At 45.9% G+C, this 22,471-nt stretch overlaps 1 protein-coding gene across 3 annotated transcripts in view; it reads left to right on the top strand.

Annotated features, from left to right (window-relative positions):
- EIF3L (eukaryotic translation initiation factor 3, subunit L) overlaps positions 1 to 22,471 on the top strand; it is a 35,967-nt gene that overhangs the window by 9,627 nt on the left and 3,869 nt on the right. For 2 of the 3 annotated variants that reach the window (XM_006890129.1, XM_006890131.1), the window contains 6 exons: positions 1,586 to 1,655; positions 2,217 to 2,290; positions 8,241 to 8,412; positions 9,928 to 10,082; positions 12,634 to 12,804; positions 13,800 to 14,297. In XM_006890129.1, the coding sequence (XP_006890191.1) occupies positions 1,586 to 1,655; positions 2,217 to 2,290; positions 8,241 to 8,412; positions 9,928 to 10,082; positions 12,634 to 12,804; positions 13,800 to 14,297 (1,140 nt within the window). The remainder of the gene's footprint in view (positions 1 to 1,585; positions 1,656 to 2,216; positions 2,291 to 8,240; positions 8,413 to 9,927; positions 10,083 to 12,633; positions 12,805 to 13,799; positions 14,298 to 22,471) is intronic. The other variant, XM_006890130.1, reaches the window with a different exon arrangement.

The raw sequence follows: 22,471 nt of genomic DNA, 5'->3' as shown, positions 1-22,471 counted from the left end.
CACAGTGCCTGGATCTGTGCCATCTTCACAGTCTTTGTTATGTTTGACCCATTTTGCGGCCACTGTGTTAAATCCATCTCACTGAGAGTTCCCATTTTTCCTCGCTTCGCTTTACCAAGCATGATGTTCTCCAGGGACTGACATTACCTGATAACACATCTAAAATAGATGAGACGCAGTCTTACCATTCTGGTTTCTAAGGAGCATCCTGTACTTTCCCCAAGACATTTGTCCTGGGTCTGTGGTAGGCGCGGTACGCAGTATGTCCTCCCAGCACCAGATTCAGGTGCGTCTGTTCTCCCCCCACCCTCCATCAGACAGGTAGGTAGTGTGCTGATGGCATAACAAAGCTTGAGGGGGAGACATGCCACTCGACATAAAAGTGGAACCACACTTAGGAGCCGAAGGGCCGTCAGTCGTCGTCTTGTATGTTCAGCTTTTTGCATACACATGAAGTGATTGAAAATACCATCGCTTGTATCCTCAGAGTGACGTCGTTGTTCTGTTACACTTTAAAGTGGTCTTTGGCTGCATATGTGTTGAATGCATTCCTACAGGCCAGGCCAGGAAATTTGCCGTCCATGAACACGTTTAAAATCTGAAGTGAAAGGTTTTCATTAGATGAGCGTTTACTGTGCTAAGCACGTTAACTAACAACATAATTTCACTTACTTGGCCCTAATAGTTGCTTTCACCCACATCAGAAGCCCACAGAGGTGGGAGGCTGAGACTCCATGGCCATGTTCTTCCTACCCCACACAGCTCCACTGTTCACCGTCTTGTTCCCTGGGGCAGACACCTCCAATCCCTCTCAGTTCCTGGCACCATCAAGTCTAGACCGCGGGTCAGGACCACATAGTTAGCATCTTGAGCGTTGAGAACAGTGCTCGCTGTGGCAACTCTGCAGCTTGCTGAGGCTGTCGTAGAAGTAACGTAATGAACGGCCACGGCTGTGTGCCCGTGAATTTTTATTTGAAAACAATGAGTCGGCTGGATTTTGGCCATGGGCCAGAGCTGACTCACCCTTTATCTGGGTCCTTGACACCCAAAGACCTTTGCAGTACTGGAAAGCCCCACAGTGTAGCTGTGGTTTCTGTTACTCCCAGCATTCAGGCCCCCGGGTTTACTGCTGGACCAGTACTGCTTTTCCCACTAAAGCACCTGCCCTCCAATCTGTGTACCAGGTCTTTAAGGGCCAGTCGAGATCCGTTTCCTTAGCACCTAACATCGTGGTAGAAACTTCAGTATCATTTGAACTGCCGTGGTACTTTTACCATCACGGAACAAACTGTCTCACTTTTACCATCATGGGAACAAACATTCTCATTTGTGTTCTCAGCCCTCCTGGTAGACCGTGAACAAGACATGGGAAGCCACCAGTGTTTGCCATCCAGTGTTACTGTGAATTGACCGAGAACCTTGGAGGACAGGATAGAGCCCCACCCTGTAGGGTTTCCAAGTGTGTAATCATTACAGAAGTCAACTTCCACATCGTTCTCCCACAGTGGGTTCAAACCAGCAAACCAGCAACCTTCTGCAAAAACCCACATTGATGTTAAATAAGTTTTCTGATGTCTCTTTACAGGGGGGACCCTCATTGGAGCAGAGGTTTGAGTCCTATTATAACTACTGCAATCTCTTCAACTACATTCTTAGTAAGTCTGATAATTGGGCAAAAGTGAAGAGGGCTTTTTTTGTTTTTTAATTTTAATTTTTTATTTTTTAATTTTTTTTTTTTTAATTTTGTGTGTGTGTGTGTACCGTCAAATCAGATCTGACTGGTACAGGAGGAGATTGTCCCTCCTTCCCCGGCAGAGCATCTGGTGGATTCGAACCATGAGCCTCTGGGATTGTAGTTGCAGTTCCTTGCCACTAGGCCACCAGAGCTCCCCTTGTTTTTTAATTATTAATTTTAATGAAATTTTACAGAGACTTTGGATTTCCATTCATTCATTGTTGTACTTTTCTCTCTGCCCAACCCTACCCTCCCTCCCCCAAGAAGAGGAGTTTTGATCAGGACAAGTATTGATTGGCCTCCAGCTATTTTAGCAGGATTTACCAGGGGCGGGGGTACAAGGGGGCAATGGTTGTGTTTCATGATCCTTTTAAGAGAAATTACAAGTAAACCTGTTCTCCTGCTGACTGAGCAGAGTACTTGCTTTGGCTCTGACTTTTCTGTAATTTGGGTTAAACTGCTTCTTGTTTTTCCTGTGCAGATGCTGATGGTCCCGCCCCTCTGGAACTACCCAACCAGTGGCTCTGGGATATCATTGATGAGTTCATCTACCAGGTAGCTAGTGAGCTTCAGCCCGAGTTGAAGTACTTGGGTCAAAAATACATCTGATCCCAGCAAGAGCTGGCATGTTGTTTGTGTTGTTAGAAAGATGCTTGGTGGAAAATAGTCGTGGGGTGTAAAAACTTCCCATAGCAGTGGACTTGCGTGTTGGGAGATTCTCTGAGGAGACAGAGAGTCCTGCACACTCTAGCTAAGAACTTGCAAATTAGGAGCGCTGATTTCCTGACTTCCCCCAACTCTTACCTGGGAGATGGTCTTGCAGGAAGAACAAAAGTGTCATAATCTGTGGCAACGGGAAATCCAGTCTGGATGTCACCACCCAGAGGCTCTGTAAGGAGGGCGTGTCATTTAAACTCTTCTGAGCCTCATTTTCCCCACCTGCAAACCAAATGTTTTTATCTTGCTTGGGGGCGGTGATTAATTTTTATGCAAGAAGAACTTGATAAAATGTAACATTTTTATTTAAACAGGTAGACCCATCTCAGGGCTCTTGCTGACTGCCTCTGAGAACAGGCCCCCCAGGCATACTTCAGGGTAGCAGTGGGTGTAAAAGCCCAAGGTTTGCTGTTGACTGGACCTTGGGCAATTTTCTTCAGGATTTTTTTTTCTCTTGTTGTATACAGTCGAGTAGGATCTTTCTGGCACAGGAGGAGATTGCCCCTCCTTCTCCAGCGGAGCGTCTGGTGGATTCGAACCCCGTGCCTTCAGGATTGCAGCACAGCTTCTTGCTACTAGGCCACCAGAGCTCCTTTGGGCAGTTTTTTTAACTGCACTAGGCCTTGGTTTCCTCTTCTCTTAAACTAGATTTGTAGGTGGGTTATCAAAGTGTTTTTTTTAATGTAGAATTTAAATACAGGGGTTTTTTTTTGCTTTTACTGATGCTTTTTAAATTACTAATTGCATAATTGCTAACTATTAGTAATTATATAACTTCTGTTCTGAGGAAACAATCCTCAGAACAGAGCAAGGAAATGTTGCATAGTTCAAAATCAGGAAAAGAATACGTCAGGGATGCGTCCTGTCTCCATACCTTTTCACTCTATATGCAGAACAGATCATTCAGGAGGCTGGGCTTTATGAGGAGGAATGTGGCATCAGGATTAGAGGAAGACTTATCAACAACCTGAGTTATGACACATCCCTGCTTGCTGAAACTGAAAAGGACCTGAAGTGCTTGCTGCAGAAGGTCAATGGCTATGGTCTTCAATGTGTATTGAAGCTCAACATCAAGAAAACAAAGATTCTCACCACTGGGCCAATTGGCAGCACCATGATGGACAAGAGATTGAGGTTGTTAATAATTACAGCTTGCTTGGCTCCATGATCAACACTTAGAGCACCAGCAGTCAGGATATCAGAAGATGAATTGCACTGGGAAAATCTGCTGTCAGGGACTTCTCCAGGGTACTGAGAAGCAGTCATGTCAGTCTAGAGACTAAGCTGCACCTGATCCAGGCCATGGTCTTCGCATGCATCAGAGGGCTGGACAGTGACTAAGGATGACAAAAAGAATCAGTGCTTTTAAGTTGTGGTGCTGGAGAAGAGTCTTGAACATACTATGGACCGCCAGGAAAACAAATAGGTCTGTCTTGGAGAGGGTGAAACCAAGTTTCTCGTTTGTGGCTAGGATTTTGAAGCCCTGTCTCGCATACTTTGGGTATGTGACCAAGAGGGACCCGGTCCTTGGAGAGGGACATCATGCTTGGGAGGCTGGAGGGACAATACAAGAGAGGAAGACCCTGGATGAGATGAATTGACTCAGTGACTGGGGTAATGGGTGTAGGTGTGTCTGAGTCACTATGACAGGGACTTGGGTAATGGGTGTAGGGTCACGGTGAGCTGCAAACGACTTCACAGAACATAACATCAGCAGCATATGCCTAAGTAGAACAAATGATGTAATGAACCCCGTGAGCCCATCTCCCCGCCCAGACAGCTACCACCTCATCCTCACCCCCACCCAGTTTCCGTTTCTCACTGGCTTTTCTCATTGTTCATATGTAATTTTAGTAAGGGAATTTTATTTATTTATTTTTTTTTCCATCATGTTGTACGACCATCACCATTATCCACTTGCCAGTTTTTCCCTCGTGGAGTAGTTTTTACTGAAGATGCTGTTTGAGCTTCACCGTCTTTGTGCGTATTGGGTGCTGATAAGTGGAAAGAAAGCGGCTTCCTGCCAAAAGCTCCGGCCTCAGGGCCTTCGTGTCGTGGAAGCCTGTGGACTCGTTAGGCTGCAGGGGATCATCCGCTGGGGTTCCTCAACTCTCTTAGGAGCGTCCTAATCCCCTGGGCTTAGCCGAGTTCTCTTCTTAAGGTGCTTAATTCATTAAAGTCCTTTCCTTGTCAAAGACTCTTCGATGCTGAGCGCACTGAGTGCCCGCTGTGATTCTCCCCCGCGAGGCAAATGCCAGCAGCTCTTCGGCCACTTCACTGTACTTTTGGAAGGAATATATGAAGCGTGGACTTCCGTTATTTTCTTCTTCTTTTCACTAGGTAAAGTAAAGGGGCCTTCAAAACAACTAGGAGATATCATCTCACCCCAGTCAGAATAGCAAAATTTAACAGAACAGCAAGCAACAAATGCTAGCGAGGTTGTGGGGAAACTGGAACCCTTATTCACAGTTGGTGGAGTGTAAAACGGTGCAACCACTGTGGAAGGCGTTATGGCGCTTTCTCAAAAAGTTGCGAATAGAGATACCATTTGACCCAGCATTCCACTACTTGGAATATACCCTAAAGAAACCATAACTGACATCCAAGCAAATATATGCACACCCATGTTTATTGTGGCTTTGTTCACAGTAGCAAAGAGCTGGAAACAACCCAAGTGGCCATCAGCAAATGAATGGATAGAGAAGCTGTGGTATATTTGCACAATGGAATACTAGGCTGCATTGAAAAACAAGGAACTCATGCAATATTATTCAAAATGGGTGACCCTGGAGGACATTATGCTGAGTGAAATATCTCAGTCACAAAAGGACAAATATTGCATAGAGCCATTGTTGTAAAATAGGACTGACATCAGGGCTGAGGGAAGACAGAAAAGGAGGAGAGGAATGATGTATATTGCCTTGAAACAGATGTGGGGATATATGGTTGGGTATTGTCATTACAGAAGTCCAGAATGAGGCTGCATAGTGGAGTGAATTTAGGGGGAGGGTTTGCCTAACAATGAAAGAGTTTTTCTTTTCAAGGAGAAGAGTGAATGGGGGGAGGGGTGGGCAGGGAGAAAAATGCAACAATGAATGACTAGAAATCCTAAATCTCTCTAAACTTTCGTTAAAGTGTGTGTGTGTGTGTGTGTGTACACACACACACACACACCTAGCGAAAAGAAGTGAAGGAGCCTGCTGCCATCTGCAGCAGCACCATTTCTTACCTGGAAGGACTGGCATCAATTTCTGTTTCTTAGACCTTTACAGAGATGGACATAGGAAATAGCTTGCCATGACCAGGGACACTTTCCCAGTCCCCGTATGTCCCTGACTGTGTGGATCATGACAAGTTGTGGCTGACATTGAGAAGAATGGGATTCCCAGAGCAGTTGATTGTGCTCGTGAGGAACCTATACCTGGACCAGAGTCCTTTGAGAAGCTGGACTCTATGAAGAGGAGTGTGGCGTCGGGGTTGGAGGGAGACTCATCAATAACCTGCGTTATGCAGATGACACAACCTTGCTTGCTGAAAGTGAGGAAGATGTGAAGTACTTGTTGCAGAAGATCAAGGAATGCAGCCTTCGGTATGCATGTATCTCAATATCAGGAAAACAAAAATTCTTACCACTGGACAATGACATGGTGGATGGAGAAGAGATTGAAACTGTCAACATCTTCATCTTGCTTGGATACACAGTTAACACCCTTGGTACCAACAGTCAGCAAATAGGAGATGTACTGCACTGGGAAAATCTGAAGTTAGAGACCTCTCCAAATTACTGAGTAGTGATGTCAGTTTGAAGACTAAGGTCATCTAATTCTGGCCATGATCTTTCTAGTTACTTGCTATGCATCTGAGAGCTGGAAAGTGAATAAAGATGACAGAAAAATAATTGATGCCTTTGAGCTGTGGTGTTGGAGAAGAACACTGGATATCCCATGGACGACCAAGAGAACAAACAGAAATGTCTTGGAGAGGGTGCAGCCAGAGTGTTCTTTGGAGGCCAGAATGATGAGGCTTCACCTCACATACTTTAGGCGAGTTGCTAGGAGAGGCTATTGCTTGGACAAGATGTTGACAAGGGTGGAGGGTCTATGAAGGAGAGGAAGACCCTCAACTAGATGGCCTGAAAAGGTGACTGCTACAGTGGGCTCTTGTGTATCTGGAAGTGAGGATGGTGCAGGACAGGACTGGGTTCAGATCTTTTGTTCACGGTGTTGCTTTGAGTCTTACTCCACTTGACGGCACCTAACAACAACCACAACATGTGTACCTGTCATGTTCTTTTGCTGCAGTGCACAATGTGGGGGTCCATTCCTCTGAGGATAAACCATGAGTGTTCTGTTTTGAGTATCTGTGTATACTACACATCTGTATGCCTGTAGAGATCACAGTCCAGTACTGGAATTGTTGATTAAGATCGTTGCTTTAACTTTTTTTTCTTTTATAGAGGCCTAGTAGGAATACTAAAAAGAATTTATTTTAGTGATATGGTTCACAAAATTGGACAATCTAAATGATAGTATTTACTCCTTTTTGTCACGCATTATCTCATTTATGGGAAATGTCATATATATTTTGCATCTTAATTCTTTGTTACTAATTGGGGACTGGTTCCTTTTTAACTTCTAGTTGTGTTGTGCCGTGAAGTCACAGCTGACTGATAGCTGACCCTCCAGTGGGATTTTATTTATAGACAGTAAATCGCATGGGAGGAGCAGCTGATGGATTTGAATCTTTCACCTTTGGGTTGAGAGTGCAACTTCCTACTCACTAGGCCGCCAGAGTTGGTTATTTGAGGAAGCAATTTTTCATGGGTGATAAATACAAATTTTAACTCTTAGATGAAAGGTGAAGTGATTTTTCTTTTGTTTTTGTTTTATTATTTTAGTGGTTTAATTTTAAGTTCAAAGGGTATTTTACAGTCTTGGGGATTCCTCTAGTCTCTGTCAGTGTAGGAAGTCTGGCTTTTGTGAGGAATTTGAGTTTTGCTGATTTTTGGTCTCCAGGACCTTCTTTTGTGCCCCTGGTCAGAACAGTCACTGGTGGCTGGGCGTCTTCTGGTTTTTTGGTCTCAGGCTAGTCAGGACCGTATGGGCCCTCTGAGGGCTAGTTCCTTAGTTCACGTGAGCCTTGTGGACTAGTTTATTCTTGGAGGTTTTTGTTTCTTTCATTCTCTTTGTTCCAGATGAGTAGAGTTCATTTGTTATTATGTGGCCCCTACAAGCTTTTAAAAGCCCAGATTGTACTCACACAGTTGAGATACCCGTGTTGGTTGACTCTATTGTCTCCCCAGGCTATAGAAGGCCAAACCTTTAAACCTAGGAGGTCGACCCCATAAGGTGTTTCTTTGTAACTACGTGGTGTCTGTGACTGTACCCCCCCTGTGATTTGTATGTATGTACAGAGAGAATGAGTACACACAGCACACAGAGACATGTGCACATATACCTACTAATACATCTGGGTCACCTGTGTAACTACTCATATTTTTGTTGTTGTAATCCTAAGAGATTTTTTTTTCTTAAATGTAAAATAAGCATCACATTTATTATTGAACAAAATTAAAAATTCATGCTTTAATCACAGATGTTTGTTTTGCAACAACTTGTGTACAGGCTGGCTTAGAGTGGGAGGTAGTAATCTCCCCTGACTTTCCCTAGTCCTGTGGCCCTGAACGCTGGGGGCCCCTGGCCCAGTCTGAGCCGATGGCCTCATTTCCAGCCTGTGTGCTTGGCGGGTCCCTTTGGGATTTTTAACCAGTGCATCTTTCTCTTTGTAGTTTCAGTCCTTTAGTCAGTACCGCTGTAAGACTGCGAAGAAGTCAGAAGAGGAGATTGACTTCCTCCGATCCAATCCCAAAATCTGGAATGTTCACAGTGTCCTTAACGTCCTTCATTCCCTGGTAGACAAATCCAACATCAACCGTCAGCTGGAGGTGTACACAAGTGGAGGTGAGTGCAGCAGGACGGAGGGCCCAGCCACGCGTTCCAGACGGCCTGCCGTTTGCCACCTGTTCCCAGGGAGCAGGGAGCCGGCCTCTTCGGTGCTTGTTGAAGGCTAGATGGATTCATTTCTGCTCTCCATCCAATCTGTTGCAATATGCTGCTTTGATTAAAATATATGAAGAAAACTGGCCTCACCCAGATATGTAGTTGGAAACCTTAAGAGCACTTTAAAATAACCATGGCTCTTCTTTGACAGGCAAACCTAAACGAGTGTTAGAGGCTAGAGAGATGTTAGTCTTACGCTGTGGGGTCTGATAATACTGAACTCTCTCCTTTGTTTTGTCCATTCAGAATGTGTCTGCTCTGTATTCTGAGTACCTCCTTTACCCCAGGTGGTTTTATGACCTTCCTAGTGTTGCTGCATTATATTCTCCAACAAGAAGAGTCGGATTTGTTCTTTGAACTGTCAGCCTCATCAGACAAGTCTTTATTGGGAAGCTGTTTGAACACTCAGCAGATCCTAAGTTTTACAAAGTTTTTACTTGAAAGCTCAAATTTTATCATCCACAACAGACTCATTTGTAGTGTGGGATTTTTAAAGTGTGGCCAGCTCTCTTCCCTTTTTTATTCTTTTCCTTTTCTTTGAGAAAATGTCTGCTGAAGACCCACTTCCGGATAACCGTGTCGGTTTTTCAGTTGTTTTTTTAAGTGAAAATAATGTTGCGGGGAGGGGGAAGGTGGTGGTGCGAGTGGGTTTCAGCAGGAGCATGGTAATGTGGCGGCTGGTGGTGGTGCGGGTGGGTTTTGGCAGGAGCATGGCGGCTGGTGGTGGCGCCGGGTGAGTTTTGGCAGGAGTGTGGTGGTGGTACGGGTGGGTTTTGGCAGGAGCTTGGTGGCTGGTGGTGGCGCAGGTGAGTTTTGGCAGGAGCATGGCGGCTGGTTGGTGGTGCAGGTGGGTTTTGGCAGGAGCGTGGTGTTGGTACGGATGGGTTTTGGCAGGAGCATGGCGGCTGGTGTTGGTGCGGGTGGGTTTTGGCAGGAGCTTGGTGGCTGGTGTTGGTGCGGGTGGGTTTTGGTAGGAGCATGGTGGCTGGTGGTGGTGCAGGTGGGTTTTGGCAGGAGCATGGTGGCTAGTGTTGGTGCGGGTGGGTTTTGGCAGGAGCGTGGTGGTGAGGAATGTTGTGCCTGCTTGTATCCTGGAGTGTCACCGCCTGGTTTATGCTCTGTTGTCGGCACATTCACGCACCATTGATTCTGCATCAGCAGTGCAGATGTCAGCCTAGTAGGAAAGGCAGTCAGCATCTCAGTATTCCTAGGAGCGTAGCTTTGACCTCATGGACTTTCTGAGAGGAGTGATGCCCAGATGGGTCATTTACTAATGAGAAGATTTCCTGTGTGGACAGAATTGGACTGCCACTCTCTGAACAGCTCATTGGGTGACATTCAGAGGTTCTCCTTTCCCTCCTCCTCCGGCTTAGTGGTCCCAGCATATCTCTCTCTCTCTCTCTCTCTCTCTCTCAGGTGACCCCGAGAGTGTGGCTGGGGAGTACGGACGGCACTCCCTCTACAAGATGCTTGGCTACTTCAGCCTGGTGGGGCTTCTGCGCCTGCACTCCCTGCTGGGGGATTACTACCAGGCCATCAAGGTGCTGGAGAACATCGAGCTCAACAAGAAGGTAAATGCCAATTTCCCTGGCCTGTCTACTCACAACCAGATGTTCACCTGCTTTGAGAGAAATGCATTGATTGTGACAGTTTCAGGGCGAGGAAGGAGGACAAGTGGGAATGTACACAGGGTGTGGTTTCTCTCTAATAACGTTTTAACATACTTGGCAGTCTTTTGATTCTGTTTCAAAGCTATAGTGGCATTAAACTTTCAAATAACAATTAAAAATAAAATAATAAATAACAGAATGTCACTCTTCAGAGTTCACTTGTCTTAACAAGTGGCTTGGTTCTTAAACCATATAGGTACTGGTATGATTAGCTGTGGTGGTTTCTCATGTTGTTATGTGCCGTCGAGTCGCTTGCAACTCATAGTGACCCTATATACAACAGCCCTAAACTCTGCTCTGTCCTGTGCAAGTCACACTGTCCCTGACACGCCCATCCCGATTACCCCAGTTACTGAATCAGTCTGCCTCATAGAGGGCCTGCTCTGTCCCTCCACCTTCCCAAGTATGGTGTCCCTCTGCAGGGACTGGTCCCTCCGTACAACATGTCCAAAGTATGTCAGACGAAGCCTCAGAATTCTTGTCTCCAAGGAGTAGCCCGGTTTAACCTTTTCCAGGATGAATCTGTTTGTTTTCCTAGCAGTCCATGGTACCCTCAACACTCTTCTCCAGCACCAGAGCTCAAAGGCATCAATTATCCTTCTATCCTCCTTAGTCATTGTCCAGTTCTCTGATGCATAACAAGTGATTGAAAAGACCATGGCCATATTAGATGCACTTTAGTCTCCAGAGAGACACCATTGCTCTTCAATACTTTGGAAAGGTCCCTAACAGCAGACTTTCCCATTGCAATACGTCTTTTAATTTCCTGGCTGCTGGTGCCAAGAGTGTTGACCATGGAGCCAAGCAAACTAAAGCTGTGTACAATCTCAATCTCTTCACCATCCATCCTGATGCTGCCAATTGGTCCAGTGGTGAGAATCTTTGTCTTCTTGACATTGAGCCTCAGTCCATATTGAAGGCTGCAGTCCTTGACAGAAAAATAGGGGGGTTTTGGCTCTTTGTTTATTGTCGTAAATGGCAAAGTTATGAGACATTTACCAGATCATGGAAGGTGTAGCTGATTGCCTTCTTAAACAGCTGCCTCCTTTACTGTAAAACCTTGTGGACTAACGATGTCCCCAGCCACTATTACTGGACACTTTGATGCAGAAAGCTACAGAATAACCTTGAAATATAGAAAATTCGTGTGGAATCCAGACATGGTGTGGCACCATGACACCAGGGAGGCTGGATGAAGGCCTATAACTGCTTCTCTGATGTAATCTTTAAAATGCAAGCCAAGGAGCTCTGGTGGCCTAGTGGATAAGAATCTGCACTGCAGTCCCAGGGGTGCACGGTTCAAATCTGCCAGCTGCTCTACAGAAGAATGGACAGTCTCCTGTGTGATTCTGATTTTGAAATCCTGCTGGAGGGTCAGCTGTGGGTCAGTTCTGACTCAATGGCACACAACCACATGCTTCGTTACAACAAAAGTTTAAAAAAAAACCCAAAAGGATTCCCTGAATTCTTCTTAAAGTCAAAGAAGTGTCTAGGTTAATAGTAAAGAAGGTCTGCCTTGAGCATTCTGGTTTTTAAGTAACTATGTGGCATCCATTTGGCCAACAGCAAATGGGAAGATTATAGAGAGAGAACTGGGGGAGTGCTGGGTCCCCCTAGTTTCTGGGGAAGGACTGGTAGACAAGGAGGGTCAGAATGGTTGTACCACCGAATGATGTAATCAACATGACCGTTGTATGTGTGAGATTGTGGAGAGTGAGTCTGCCCTGCTGTGCGTGTAGTGTCTCAACAAAACACACTTTAAAAAATCAACCCACCGGTCTCTTTTAAACAATTTATCATTTCCGCAGTCTTTCATATGTATCATTTCGTGACATTGTTTATCTTGTCCTTCCACCATCCCCCTCAACAGAAGCCCATATCTGCCCACCCAGCACATGTCTGTCTGCCCCATCCCACGTCCACCTTCTAACCGCTGATGAACTTTGGTTTCTGTCACTAAAGAACTTGTCACTTCTTTATATTTTGTAGAAGTGATATCATACCACATTTGTCCTTTTGTGACTGATTTAATTTGCGCTGCGTTTGTCATGTCTTGGAGTAGATGAGGACTTCTGTGGCTGAGTGATATATGACTGAACCACAGAATATGTATGTTTTTGGCTTTTGATGTGTGTCGTCTTACCTGCCTGTCTCTTCCTCCATAAGGTTTATTTGAAAGCACAGTGAGGGGAAAGACGGCTGAATGCAAAATGGAGTGAAGGGTTTTAAAGAGAGGTCTCGGGGTCGGATGGTCCAGGCCTCTGCTTTATAAGAAACTAAGAAAGGAGGCGACTTAGTCCATGAATGGTACCGTCTGGGCTCAGGGCCTGTTGTCTCGACTCCTGCATGCTCCAGGGCCTCTGAGGAGAAGCAGACTCCAGGCCCCAGCAGCTCCCTGTCCAGTCAAGGATGTGGAGACCCTAGAACTCAAGGGTGCTGCTTCCTTCCACAGAGCATGTATTCCCGGGTTCCCGAGTGCCAGGTCACCACGTACTATTACGTCGGCTTTGCCTATCTGATGATGCGCCGCTACCAGGACGCCATCCGGGTCTTTGCCAACATCCTCCTCTACATCCAGAGGACCAAGAGCATGTTCCAGCGGACCACGTATAAGTACGAGATGGTAAGGGGCCCTTCTCAGCTCACTGCTCGACACCTAGACCGACAGTTTTTGGTCTGCCCGCCCAGAGTTGTCCTGTTTGAGCAGCTGTCCTGTAGAGTTCTGTTATGATGCGTGTTGACTCTGACGTTAACACCCTGCCAGTGTGCACTGTCTTGTCTTTTCATTCTCGCCCAGTGCTCAGTGCCTGACATTTATTTATTGAGTTAAAGTTTGCTGAATCTACAGTGTATACCTGGTCCAAGGTCTTTATAGAATCAGTCAGCAGTGGTTTGCTGTCCTGATGGGTCAGGCGTCGGGGGAGCTGTGTGTGCAGTGTATACGTATCTTTAGAGGACCAACGGAGCACAGCACGGAGGCTTGAAAGGACGGTGATGGGGAGCACAGAAACCAGTTAGCAAGAGGAGAGTGCTGGGAAGTGGCATGTTAGACTTGGGAGAATCTTGGATTGCTCGTGGCTTTGTTACATTCTGTCAAGTCAGAACTGACTCTTAGCTGACCCTCCCGTGGGTTTTCAGAGACAGGACATTGCCCATTTTTCTCCTACGAAGCAGCTGGTGCATTTGAACCGAGCGCTTTTGACTTTCCAGTGCAACTTCTTAGCACAAAGTCAGCGTAGAATTTATATTTGGTTTTTTGCTTTTTCTACCTCCTGTCGTCACGGAGGTACCTTGAGAGACTTGAGTGACTTCATCATGACGAATGTGGGTGTTAACTTCTGCTGATAAGAGGGTGGACTGGAGGAAGTAGAGATTCTAGTGAAGAATCCAAGAGATCCTGCGGGCGACCTGGAGCTGGGGTGACCTGGAACCGGGGCGACCTGGAGTTGGGCGTAGTTCAGTGTGAGGGGGGAGGGGGGTCTGTGTGTGTAAGCTTTTGGGCAGGTTAACTGACCTGTCAGGAAAAGCTGAGCCCCCAAGATCGGTCCAGACTGCCCCTGGAAGGACAGGGGGGCCCCGGAAGTGCATGCATTTTGACCTTGCTCCCCCTTTCCCAAGATCAACAAGCAGAACGAGCAGATGCACGCGCTGCTGGCCATCGCCCTCACCATGTACCCCATGCGCATCGACGAGAGCGTCCACCTCCAGCTGCGGGAGAAGTACGGCGACAAGATGCTGCGTATGCAGAAGGGTGACCCGCAGGTCTACGAGGAGCTCTTCAGCTACTCGTGCCCCAAGTTCCTGTCGCCCGTGGTGCCCAACTACGACAACGTGCACCCCAACTACCACAAGGAGCCGTTCCTGCAGCAGCTGAAGGTCTTCTCGGACGAAGTCCAGCAGCAGGCCCAGCTCTCCACCATCCGCAGCTTCCTCAAGCTCTACACCACCATGCCCGTGGCCAAGCTGGCCGGCTTCCTGGACCTCACAGAGCAGGAGTTCCGGATCCAGCTGCTGGTCTTCAAGCACAAGATGAAGAACCTGGTGTGGACCAGTGGCATCTCCGCCCTGGACGGGGAATTTCAGTCCGCCTCGGAGGTTGACTTCTACATCGATAAGGTACGAGGGGCTTCAGGCTGGTTCTCGGGAGGGACTGTGTGCAGCATTCAGCAGCAGGTTCCTGGTCAGAGCCCCTCACCCCCTGTATCCTCTCCTGGGTCGTGTGAGGACGTTGGTGAGCAGTTTCCAGGTCTTCTGTCGCTTACGTTCTAGAGAGGACAGTAGGCAATAAGCAGCAAATCACGGAGTGGATGTGACTTTGCCAAACATTTATCAGTAACAGTAATTTCATACTGCGCCAGTGGCAATATTAAACAAGGTGCTCAGTGGTTTGGAGGAGGTCAAGGTGGGCGGCTGGCCGCGTACATCTTTGGGGATAGAACATTCTGGGTGGAGGGGACAGTTACAGTGAAGATCCTGGAGCAGGCAGCAGCCCAGCATGTGGGAGAAGCTGGGGTGCGGCTGTGGTGGCCGGGCCAGAAAAGGGGGAGAGGTGTCAGGGCTGCTGGATGGCACTGGAGGATTGGACACTGAGAAGCAGGAAGAACAGGGAGGCGTGTGTCGGCCAGGGCCAGGGAGTGGATAAAGTATGGAGGAAGCTGGTGACAACGTCGTGGTCTGTTTCTTGAATCGTCTTTTCTCTTGCCCTTCTGAAATGATCACATGGCCTTCATTGAAACAAGAATTTAAAAACTGAATCCTTCCCACGATTTGATTATTCCTGACCAAGCAGAGATGCTTTCCCTGGAGCCAGACACCTGGGTCCAAATCCTCTTCAAACCTCGTCTCTGCCGTTTAGCTGAGTGACCAGGGATCAACTGCCCATCTGTTAGGTTGGGGCTAAGGACAGTCCCGTCGTCAGGGCTGTTAGAGGGATGACTTCCTGCATGTGGATGGAAAGGGCTCACAGATTCCACCAGAGAAGGATGCCGAGTCTGCGCTCGCTGCTGCTGCTGTTAGTGGATCCCCCGGCCCCCCAGTTTGTAGTAATCAGTTTTATTTTGGAGTAGATCAACACAAAAGAAGACTCGGTGTGGATGGTGTCCTCATTTGGGGCCCAAGTTACAGCATTAAACTTACATTTTTATCTCCCCCCGCTTCCTGCTGTTATTTTTACTGAATTATGTACATAGTACGTATGAGACACAGCATTGACAGAGCAACCAGCTTGTTCATGATTTCCCACTGATAGGAACAAAAAAAAAAGGTTAAAAGATCTAAGTCTCCAACTGAATTAAGCTTGGGAGAATTCCTTTCTCAATTTTGTCTTCAAGCACAAGTGTTTTGAGTTTGTTCCAAAATAAACAATAGTGTCTATAAATAGAAGGACACAGAGGCTGAGTAAATACAGCTGGAGAGTCAGGACTCGAACCAGAAGTCTGACATTACTAGACCCTCAACAAGGTGGACTGACGCAGTGGTGTAATGTCGGGGATGGTCAGGCTGGCACAGGGTAGGGCAGAATTCACATCCCTTGTTCATGAAGGCGGTTCCACAGCACTTAGCACAGCCGCCTTTTGCTCTTACCCAAGGGCCCCACTGCCGTGTCTCCTGACGCTGTGTGTCAGGGCTGCCTGTTTTAACAACTTACCGTAATGTAATGGCTTTGTGTCTGGCCGAGTTTGCTCAGCATTGGGCTGGGAATCACCAGCCACTCCTGCTTACCGCTCTGTGATGGTCCAGCCTCCTCCGCAGATGTTACAGGGCACCTTGTCCGTTTCTCTGGTGGTCAGTGTTTGGGTTGGTTTTGCCCATTACAGAGAGAACCCTTAGGCTTAGGTGGCGAGGCGGTCCGTGGTCCAGGGAGCCCTGGTGGTGCCGTTGAACCAAAAGGGTTGATGATAGTTCTGATCCACTGGCCAGGCTGTGAGGGGGAAATGAGGCCACCTGCTTCTGGAAGGTTTACAGTCTTGGAAGCTGTGAGAAGCTGTTCTGTTCTGTTCTGCTCTATTTCAGAGAGTTACTCGTCACAGTTGATTTGACAGCGGTGCTTTGATCTGGTTCCTGTTGAACCAGTTGTCCACAAACAGTATTTTGGTGTTTTTTGTTTGTTTTTAAAGTAATTATAGATGCTCGTATTTGCATAGGAAGCTCTGGTGGCCTAGTGGGTAAGGAGTTGTACTGCCAACCCAAAGACCTGCTGTTTGAATCCACCAGCTGCTCTGCATTCCCTTCCATGGGATCATCGGCCTCTGAAAAAGGTCAGAGGGTCAGGGCTGTGAGTTGGTTCCCACTCAGGAGCAGTGAGTGTTTTCGGTGTCTGCGCAGCGTTATTTCTAAAAGGAGACACGATGATGGAAGAGCGACTTCCTTTCAGGAAAAACAGGTTGAAGAACAAAGAGGATTTCATTTTCTCTCTCGTGAATTTAAGCTCAAGCTAGCTGTTTTAATGACCTGATGAGGCTTTTAGGGAGGTCGGGTGGCTGCTCTGCTAACCCACAGGTTCAAATCCACCAGCAGCTCCTCAGGAGAAAGATGGACAATCTCCTGTTCAGTTTACAGCCCGGGAAACTGGCCGCAGGGTCAGCTGTGACTTGGCTCCAACTCGGGAATTCTGAAAGCATGAAGTTGTTATGTTTTCTTAAATTAGTAAGCCAGATTCCTTGAGTTGCACTTTGTATTAAAGATCACCCACTTGCTTTGCTCCCCCATGCCCAAGACTCTTGAGGGAGAAACTCAGGGGGTGCGTTTGGAACTTGGGCTTGGACTAGGGACGGTTCAGTTCTTTGCCGTCTTTGATCTGGCGCGGGGTATTCTTCAGATCCAGTTTCTGTTTCATTCTCTTCCTGGAACTAATTTTCATAAAATATGGAGATTAATAAATTATTACTAACTAGTATTTATTTACAAAGTAATTATTAATTATTTCTTAATTTTTTTATTTTATGAGGCGTGTTTGACCTCCCTCCATGTGTCTTGCCCCAGTGTTCTGTAAAATCTTCCATGTTTACCTTCTTTTGGTCTCCTGGAAAATTTCTTTTGACCAGTCATCACAGTTACGAATGTCTCTCTTCAGTTCTTATTTCTAACTTCCTCTAGTTTTCTTTAATTTTGTACACAGTACCTTGTTTTCTTATGTGCTTGGTTATTTTTGTTACCTATGGTTCACTGTCTTTTAGTAAGTATTTGTTGATAGTCTTTGAGGTCAAGGAGAACGTTCATTCCTCCAGAGAAGACTTGCAGATGTCTGGGACCGTGGAGTCTGGTTCACCACCTCATGTCCCCAGGCCACTCAGGGAACAGGCCCAGCTGCTGCACAGGTCACCTCCTGTCTCATGGTGGGTTTCTCTTCTTTACCCCTTCTCCTTGGCGTCCTCCGCTGTGGAGACCAGGAGGAAGTTTACTCTAACTCAAACTCTGCTCTAAGGATGTAGCCCCCCAACTTTCTCCAGAGACGAACAGTCTTCTGTTAAAGGGGCCCTGACCTTAGCTAATCCTCCCAGCTCAAGTTTTTTTAAAATTTATTTTATTTCAGGGGGAGCTCTGGTGGCCTAGTGGCAAGGAGCTTCAACTACAATCCCAGAGGCACACGGTTCGAATCCACCAGATGCTCTGCCGGGAAAAGGAGGAACAATCTCCTCCTGTACCAGTCAGATCTGATTTGACGGTACACGCACACAAAAATAAAAAAAAATTTAAAAAAAAATTTATTTTATTTCATTATTTTTGTGTGTGTACCATCAAATCAGATCTGACTGGTACAGGAGGAGATTGTTCCTCCTTCTCCAGCAGAGCGTCTGGTGGATTCGAACCGTGCATCTCTGAGATTGCAGTTGCAGCTTCTTGCTGCTAGGCCACCAGAGCTCGCCGCAGCTCAAGTTTTTGAGGGTTCAGAAATGTCCACAGGTCAGAAAGGCCCTCCAGGATCCTATTTGCCTTCGAATAGTTCTTTATTCTCTTTCCAGCTCTTAGATATTATTCTCTTGGCAGCCCTTACAAGCTTTAGAGAGGTTTTAAAAAATAAATTTTTCCCTGTGTTTTTAGATCATGTTCACTTGCATAATCTATTACTGGGAATAGAATTTTTATTTTTTTTAAAAAAAGATAGGGTTTCCATTAACTTTAATGTCACTGTTTTGTTTCTTTATATGAGTGGAAGTTTACTATTACCTTGGCTTTTCATTCAGTCATTCATAGATGTTTTCTCTTAGGTCATTAATTATAACTAATTACTGTAATTAATTACAGTATCTAGTAAACCCCCTATTGTATATTGCCTTTCACTAACTTAGTGATTTATTAATTTTTGGTACCTTCTGCTTTCTTTTCCGTCTTTGATAACCATTAATTTGAGTTAATATACAATGGAATTAAATGTACAATTCATTGGTCATTAATACTTTCACAGTGTTGTACAGCTGTCACCACTGTCTAATTCTAGAACATTCCATCCCCAAAGAAACTCTTTCCTCATTGGCAGTCACTCTGATCTCCCTCCCTCAGACCCTAAAAATTAATCTTTCTCGACGACACTTAACAACAACAACATCCTCCTGGGCTTCCCTATTCATACATTTTCTTTAAATGGAATAACCGTTTACTTGTCATAACTTCTACATATTTTACCTGTTGTGGTTTGTATTTCTCTGTGTGCTCTATTCTTTATGTGTCCATTTATGAACTGATGGGCTTTTGAGTTGTTTCTTCTTTCAGGTATTAGGAATGATGCTGCTGTGAGCATAGCATACAGCTTTGTTGTGTAGACGTACATTTTCCCGTCTCTCTGGTCTTTCTACCTGGGAGTGGAGTTGGCTGGGTCACAGGGATCACTTCCCTTTCAGCCACATCTGGCATCAGCAGTAATAGCCTGCATACCACAGCCTCTTCTGCAACCAACTAGAATTTCTACTGGTTCCCTGTCGATTCCAGTCACTTTAAGAGATCTTCAATAAGATTTTACTTGCATGTGATATTAATGATATTGTTACGTAATGTCCACATTCTGTTGGATGACTTATTTTTTTTTTTTTGGATGACTTATTTTTCAATGAGAATGAATGTGGATCTCTTTTGTTCAGTTGATCAGATTAAAGAAAACCATTTTCAATATAGGTTGCATCTTAACCTCAAGAAGACAGAAATCCTCACCTCTGGACTAGGAGGCAGCATCATGATAGATGGAGAAAATACTGACATCAGTAATCTACAGTCTTCTTGACATTGAGCCTCAGTCCATATTGAAGGCTGCAGTCCCTGACCCTCTGCAGTAAGTGCATGAGGTCCTCTTCAGTTTCAGCGAGCAAAGTTGTGTCATCTGCATAACGCAGATTGTTGATAGATCGTCCACCAATCCTAACGCCACGCTTCTCCTCATAGAGCCCAGCCTCTCGGATAATCTGCTCTGCCTACAGGTTGAAAAGGTATGGAGATAGGACACATCCCTGGCGTACACCCTTCCCAATTTTGAACCATGCAGTGTTGCCCTGCTCTGTTCTGACCACTGCCTCTTGGTCCAAGTATAGGTTTCGCATTAGCACGATTAAATGTTCTGGGATTCCCATTCTTCTCAGAGTCAGCCACAGTTTGTTATGATCCACGCAGTCAAATGCCTTTGCATAATCAATGAAACACAGATAGACATTCTTCTGGTATTCTCTGCTTTCAGCTAAGATCCATCTAACATCAGCTGCAATATCCCTAGTACCACGACCCCTTCTAAACCCAGCCTGGACTTCCGGAGTTCTCTGCTGATGTGCTGTTCCAGTCATTTTTGGATCATCTTCAGTAGAATCTTGCTTGCATGTGAAATCAATGATACTGTTCTGTAGTTTCCATACTCAGTTGGGTCGCCCTTCTTTGGGATGGGAACAAAAATTCTCACCACCGGACCATTCAGTAGCATCAGGATGGATGGTGAAGAGATTGAGAGTGTTCACAGCTTCAGTTTGCTCAGCTCCACGGTCAACACTCTTGGCACCAGTAGCCAGGAAATAAAAAAAACGTATTGCGATGGGAAAGTCTGCGGTTAGGAAAAGTACTCAAGAGCAACGCTCTCTGGAGACTAAGGTGCGCCTGATACAGGCCATGGTTTTTGCAATCACTTGTTATGCATCAGAGAGTTGGACAATGACTAGGGAGGATAGAAGGAGAATTGACGCCTTTGAGCTGTGGTGCTAGAGGAGTATTGAATGTACCATGGACTGCCAAGAAAACAAACAGATTCATCATAGCGAGGGTTAAATCAGGCTGCTCCTTGGAGGCAAGGATTCTGGGGCTTCGTCTGACATACTTTGGATGTGTTGTAAGGAGAGACAGGTCTTTAGAGAGGGACATCATGCTGGGTAGAGTAGAGGGACAGTGCAGGAGGGGAAGACCCTCTATGAGGTGGGTTGATTCAGTGACTGGGGTAATCAGGATGGGTGTGTCAGAGGCAATGAGATTGGCACAGGATAGAGCAGGGTTTAGGGCTGTTGTACATAGGGTCGCTATGAGTCGCAAACGACTCGACGGCACATAACAACAACAACAACAATCTACAGTCAACACCATCAAGAAATCAAAAGACATGTTACATTGAGGAAATTTGTCAGGGACCTCTCCAAAGCGCTAAAGAGCTAGGCTATTTGTTTAAAGACTTAAGATGCATGTGGTCCAAGCCATGGTATTTGTAATTGCTTCCTATGCATGTGAAAGTTGAGCAGTGAATACGGCCAACAGAAGAAGGATCAGTGCTTTTCAGCTGTGTTGGAGAAGAATGCTAACTGCCCCATGGACGGCCTAAAGAGCAAACAAAGTCCTGGAGGAAGTGTGACCAGTTGCTCCTGAGAGGCAGAGATGGTGAGACTTGGTCTCACACACTTTGGGTTTGTTGTCAGGAGGGGCCTAGACATCATGCTGGAAGGATTGAGGGTCAGTGAGAGAGGAAGGCCCTCAACTGGATGGATTGACACGGTGCCTGTCACAGTGGGCTTGAGCATGTCCGAGATTGGGAGGAGGACTCACATCTGTTTTAATAAAAATGTATGGCTTTTGAAAAACTGGTGTTGGGCAGCACTTTTGGCTATCCCTGACATGAACAGTCTTACCAAACGTTGTCTGTGGTCTTTTAAATCATGTATTTAAAAAATCAAACCAAAGCGTCCCAACCCCGAGTATCCTGTCAGCTTTACTTTATTCTGCCCGTTTAGCCTCACTGTGTTTGGACCAGCCCCTTGGCTGGTTTTCAGAGACAGTTATTGCACAAGAGGAAACTGCCATCCTCTCACGGAGTAGCTGGTGGATTTGAACTACATGCTAGGCTTTTCTTCAGGACCCATTTCTCTGCATTTCAGTGTTCTGTGGAGACCATTTATTTAGATTCTGATTCAGTTATTCCGGAGATCAGTTCATCTTCTCTTAAATCCAGCTGTTACTGTCACACAGTCACACAGAAGTAGCTGTGACGCGTGTGTGTGTGTGTGTGAGAGAGAGAGAGAGCGAGAAAGACTGTGTGTTAAGGTAAAAAGTAAAGGTAGGTTTATTAGAAAGGGACAGACCTCCTTCCTTGAGAGGCCTGATGAAGAGGCAGCCTGCTAGAGAGGCAGGTTCTATTTATGGCTTCCTTCTTTGGGTGACCTTGCGGCTGGGGCCTGGGCCAATGAGAAGGTGCCATGGAGAGTTCAAAGTTCAGTGGGTGGTTCTCATTCTTTGGCCAGACTCCAATGCTCCTGACCTCAGGCCTGGGCCTAAATAGCACTCATGCATGTGAGTAGTACCTGCTTCCTGGTTCTGCTGGCTCACGTACCTTTTGCTTCCCATATATCATTAGTTTTAATCCTAACATTCCCCCCCTGGAGAAATAAAAGTTTAATTAAACTTAACCTTTAAATGATTCTCTGTAACCATAGTTTTTTTCTTTTCTTTTTTTCAGCATATTTTTCCCATTTAATTTTCTTTTTCTCATCCATTCATTGTTGCACATTTTCCTCCCTGCCCACCTCTACCCTCCAATTCGCGCTTCTCTTTGTAAAGTAAAAGAAAAATTCTTTCATTGTTATACAGCCCCTTCCCCCAAGTCCACTCCACTGTGCACCTTTCATTTTGGACTCCTGTCATAACAGTAATACCTAATCATAGTTTCCTTTTTCTCTCCCTCATGTTTCAATGAAGTATACATCATTCATCCCCTCCTTCTGTGTCTTACCTCAGCCTCCATGTCAGCACCTTTTTACAACATTGGAACTATATAATATTTGTCCTTTTGTGACTGAGATAATTCACTCAGTATAATGTCCTCTAGGGTCACCCATTTCATG

The sequence above is a fragment of the Elephantulus edwardii genome, unplaced genomic scaffold (genome assembly GCF_000299155.1).
Source record: "Elephantulus edwardii isolate Elephantulus edwardi_28Jun2011 unplaced genomic scaffold, EleEdw1.0 scaffold00086, whole genome shotgun sequence".
NCBI classification, from domain to species: domain Eukaryota; kingdom Metazoa; phylum Chordata; class Mammalia; order Macroscelidea; family Macroscelididae; genus Elephantulus; species Elephantulus edwardii.
This window is presented reverse-complemented; position numbering and strand designations above follow the sequence as displayed.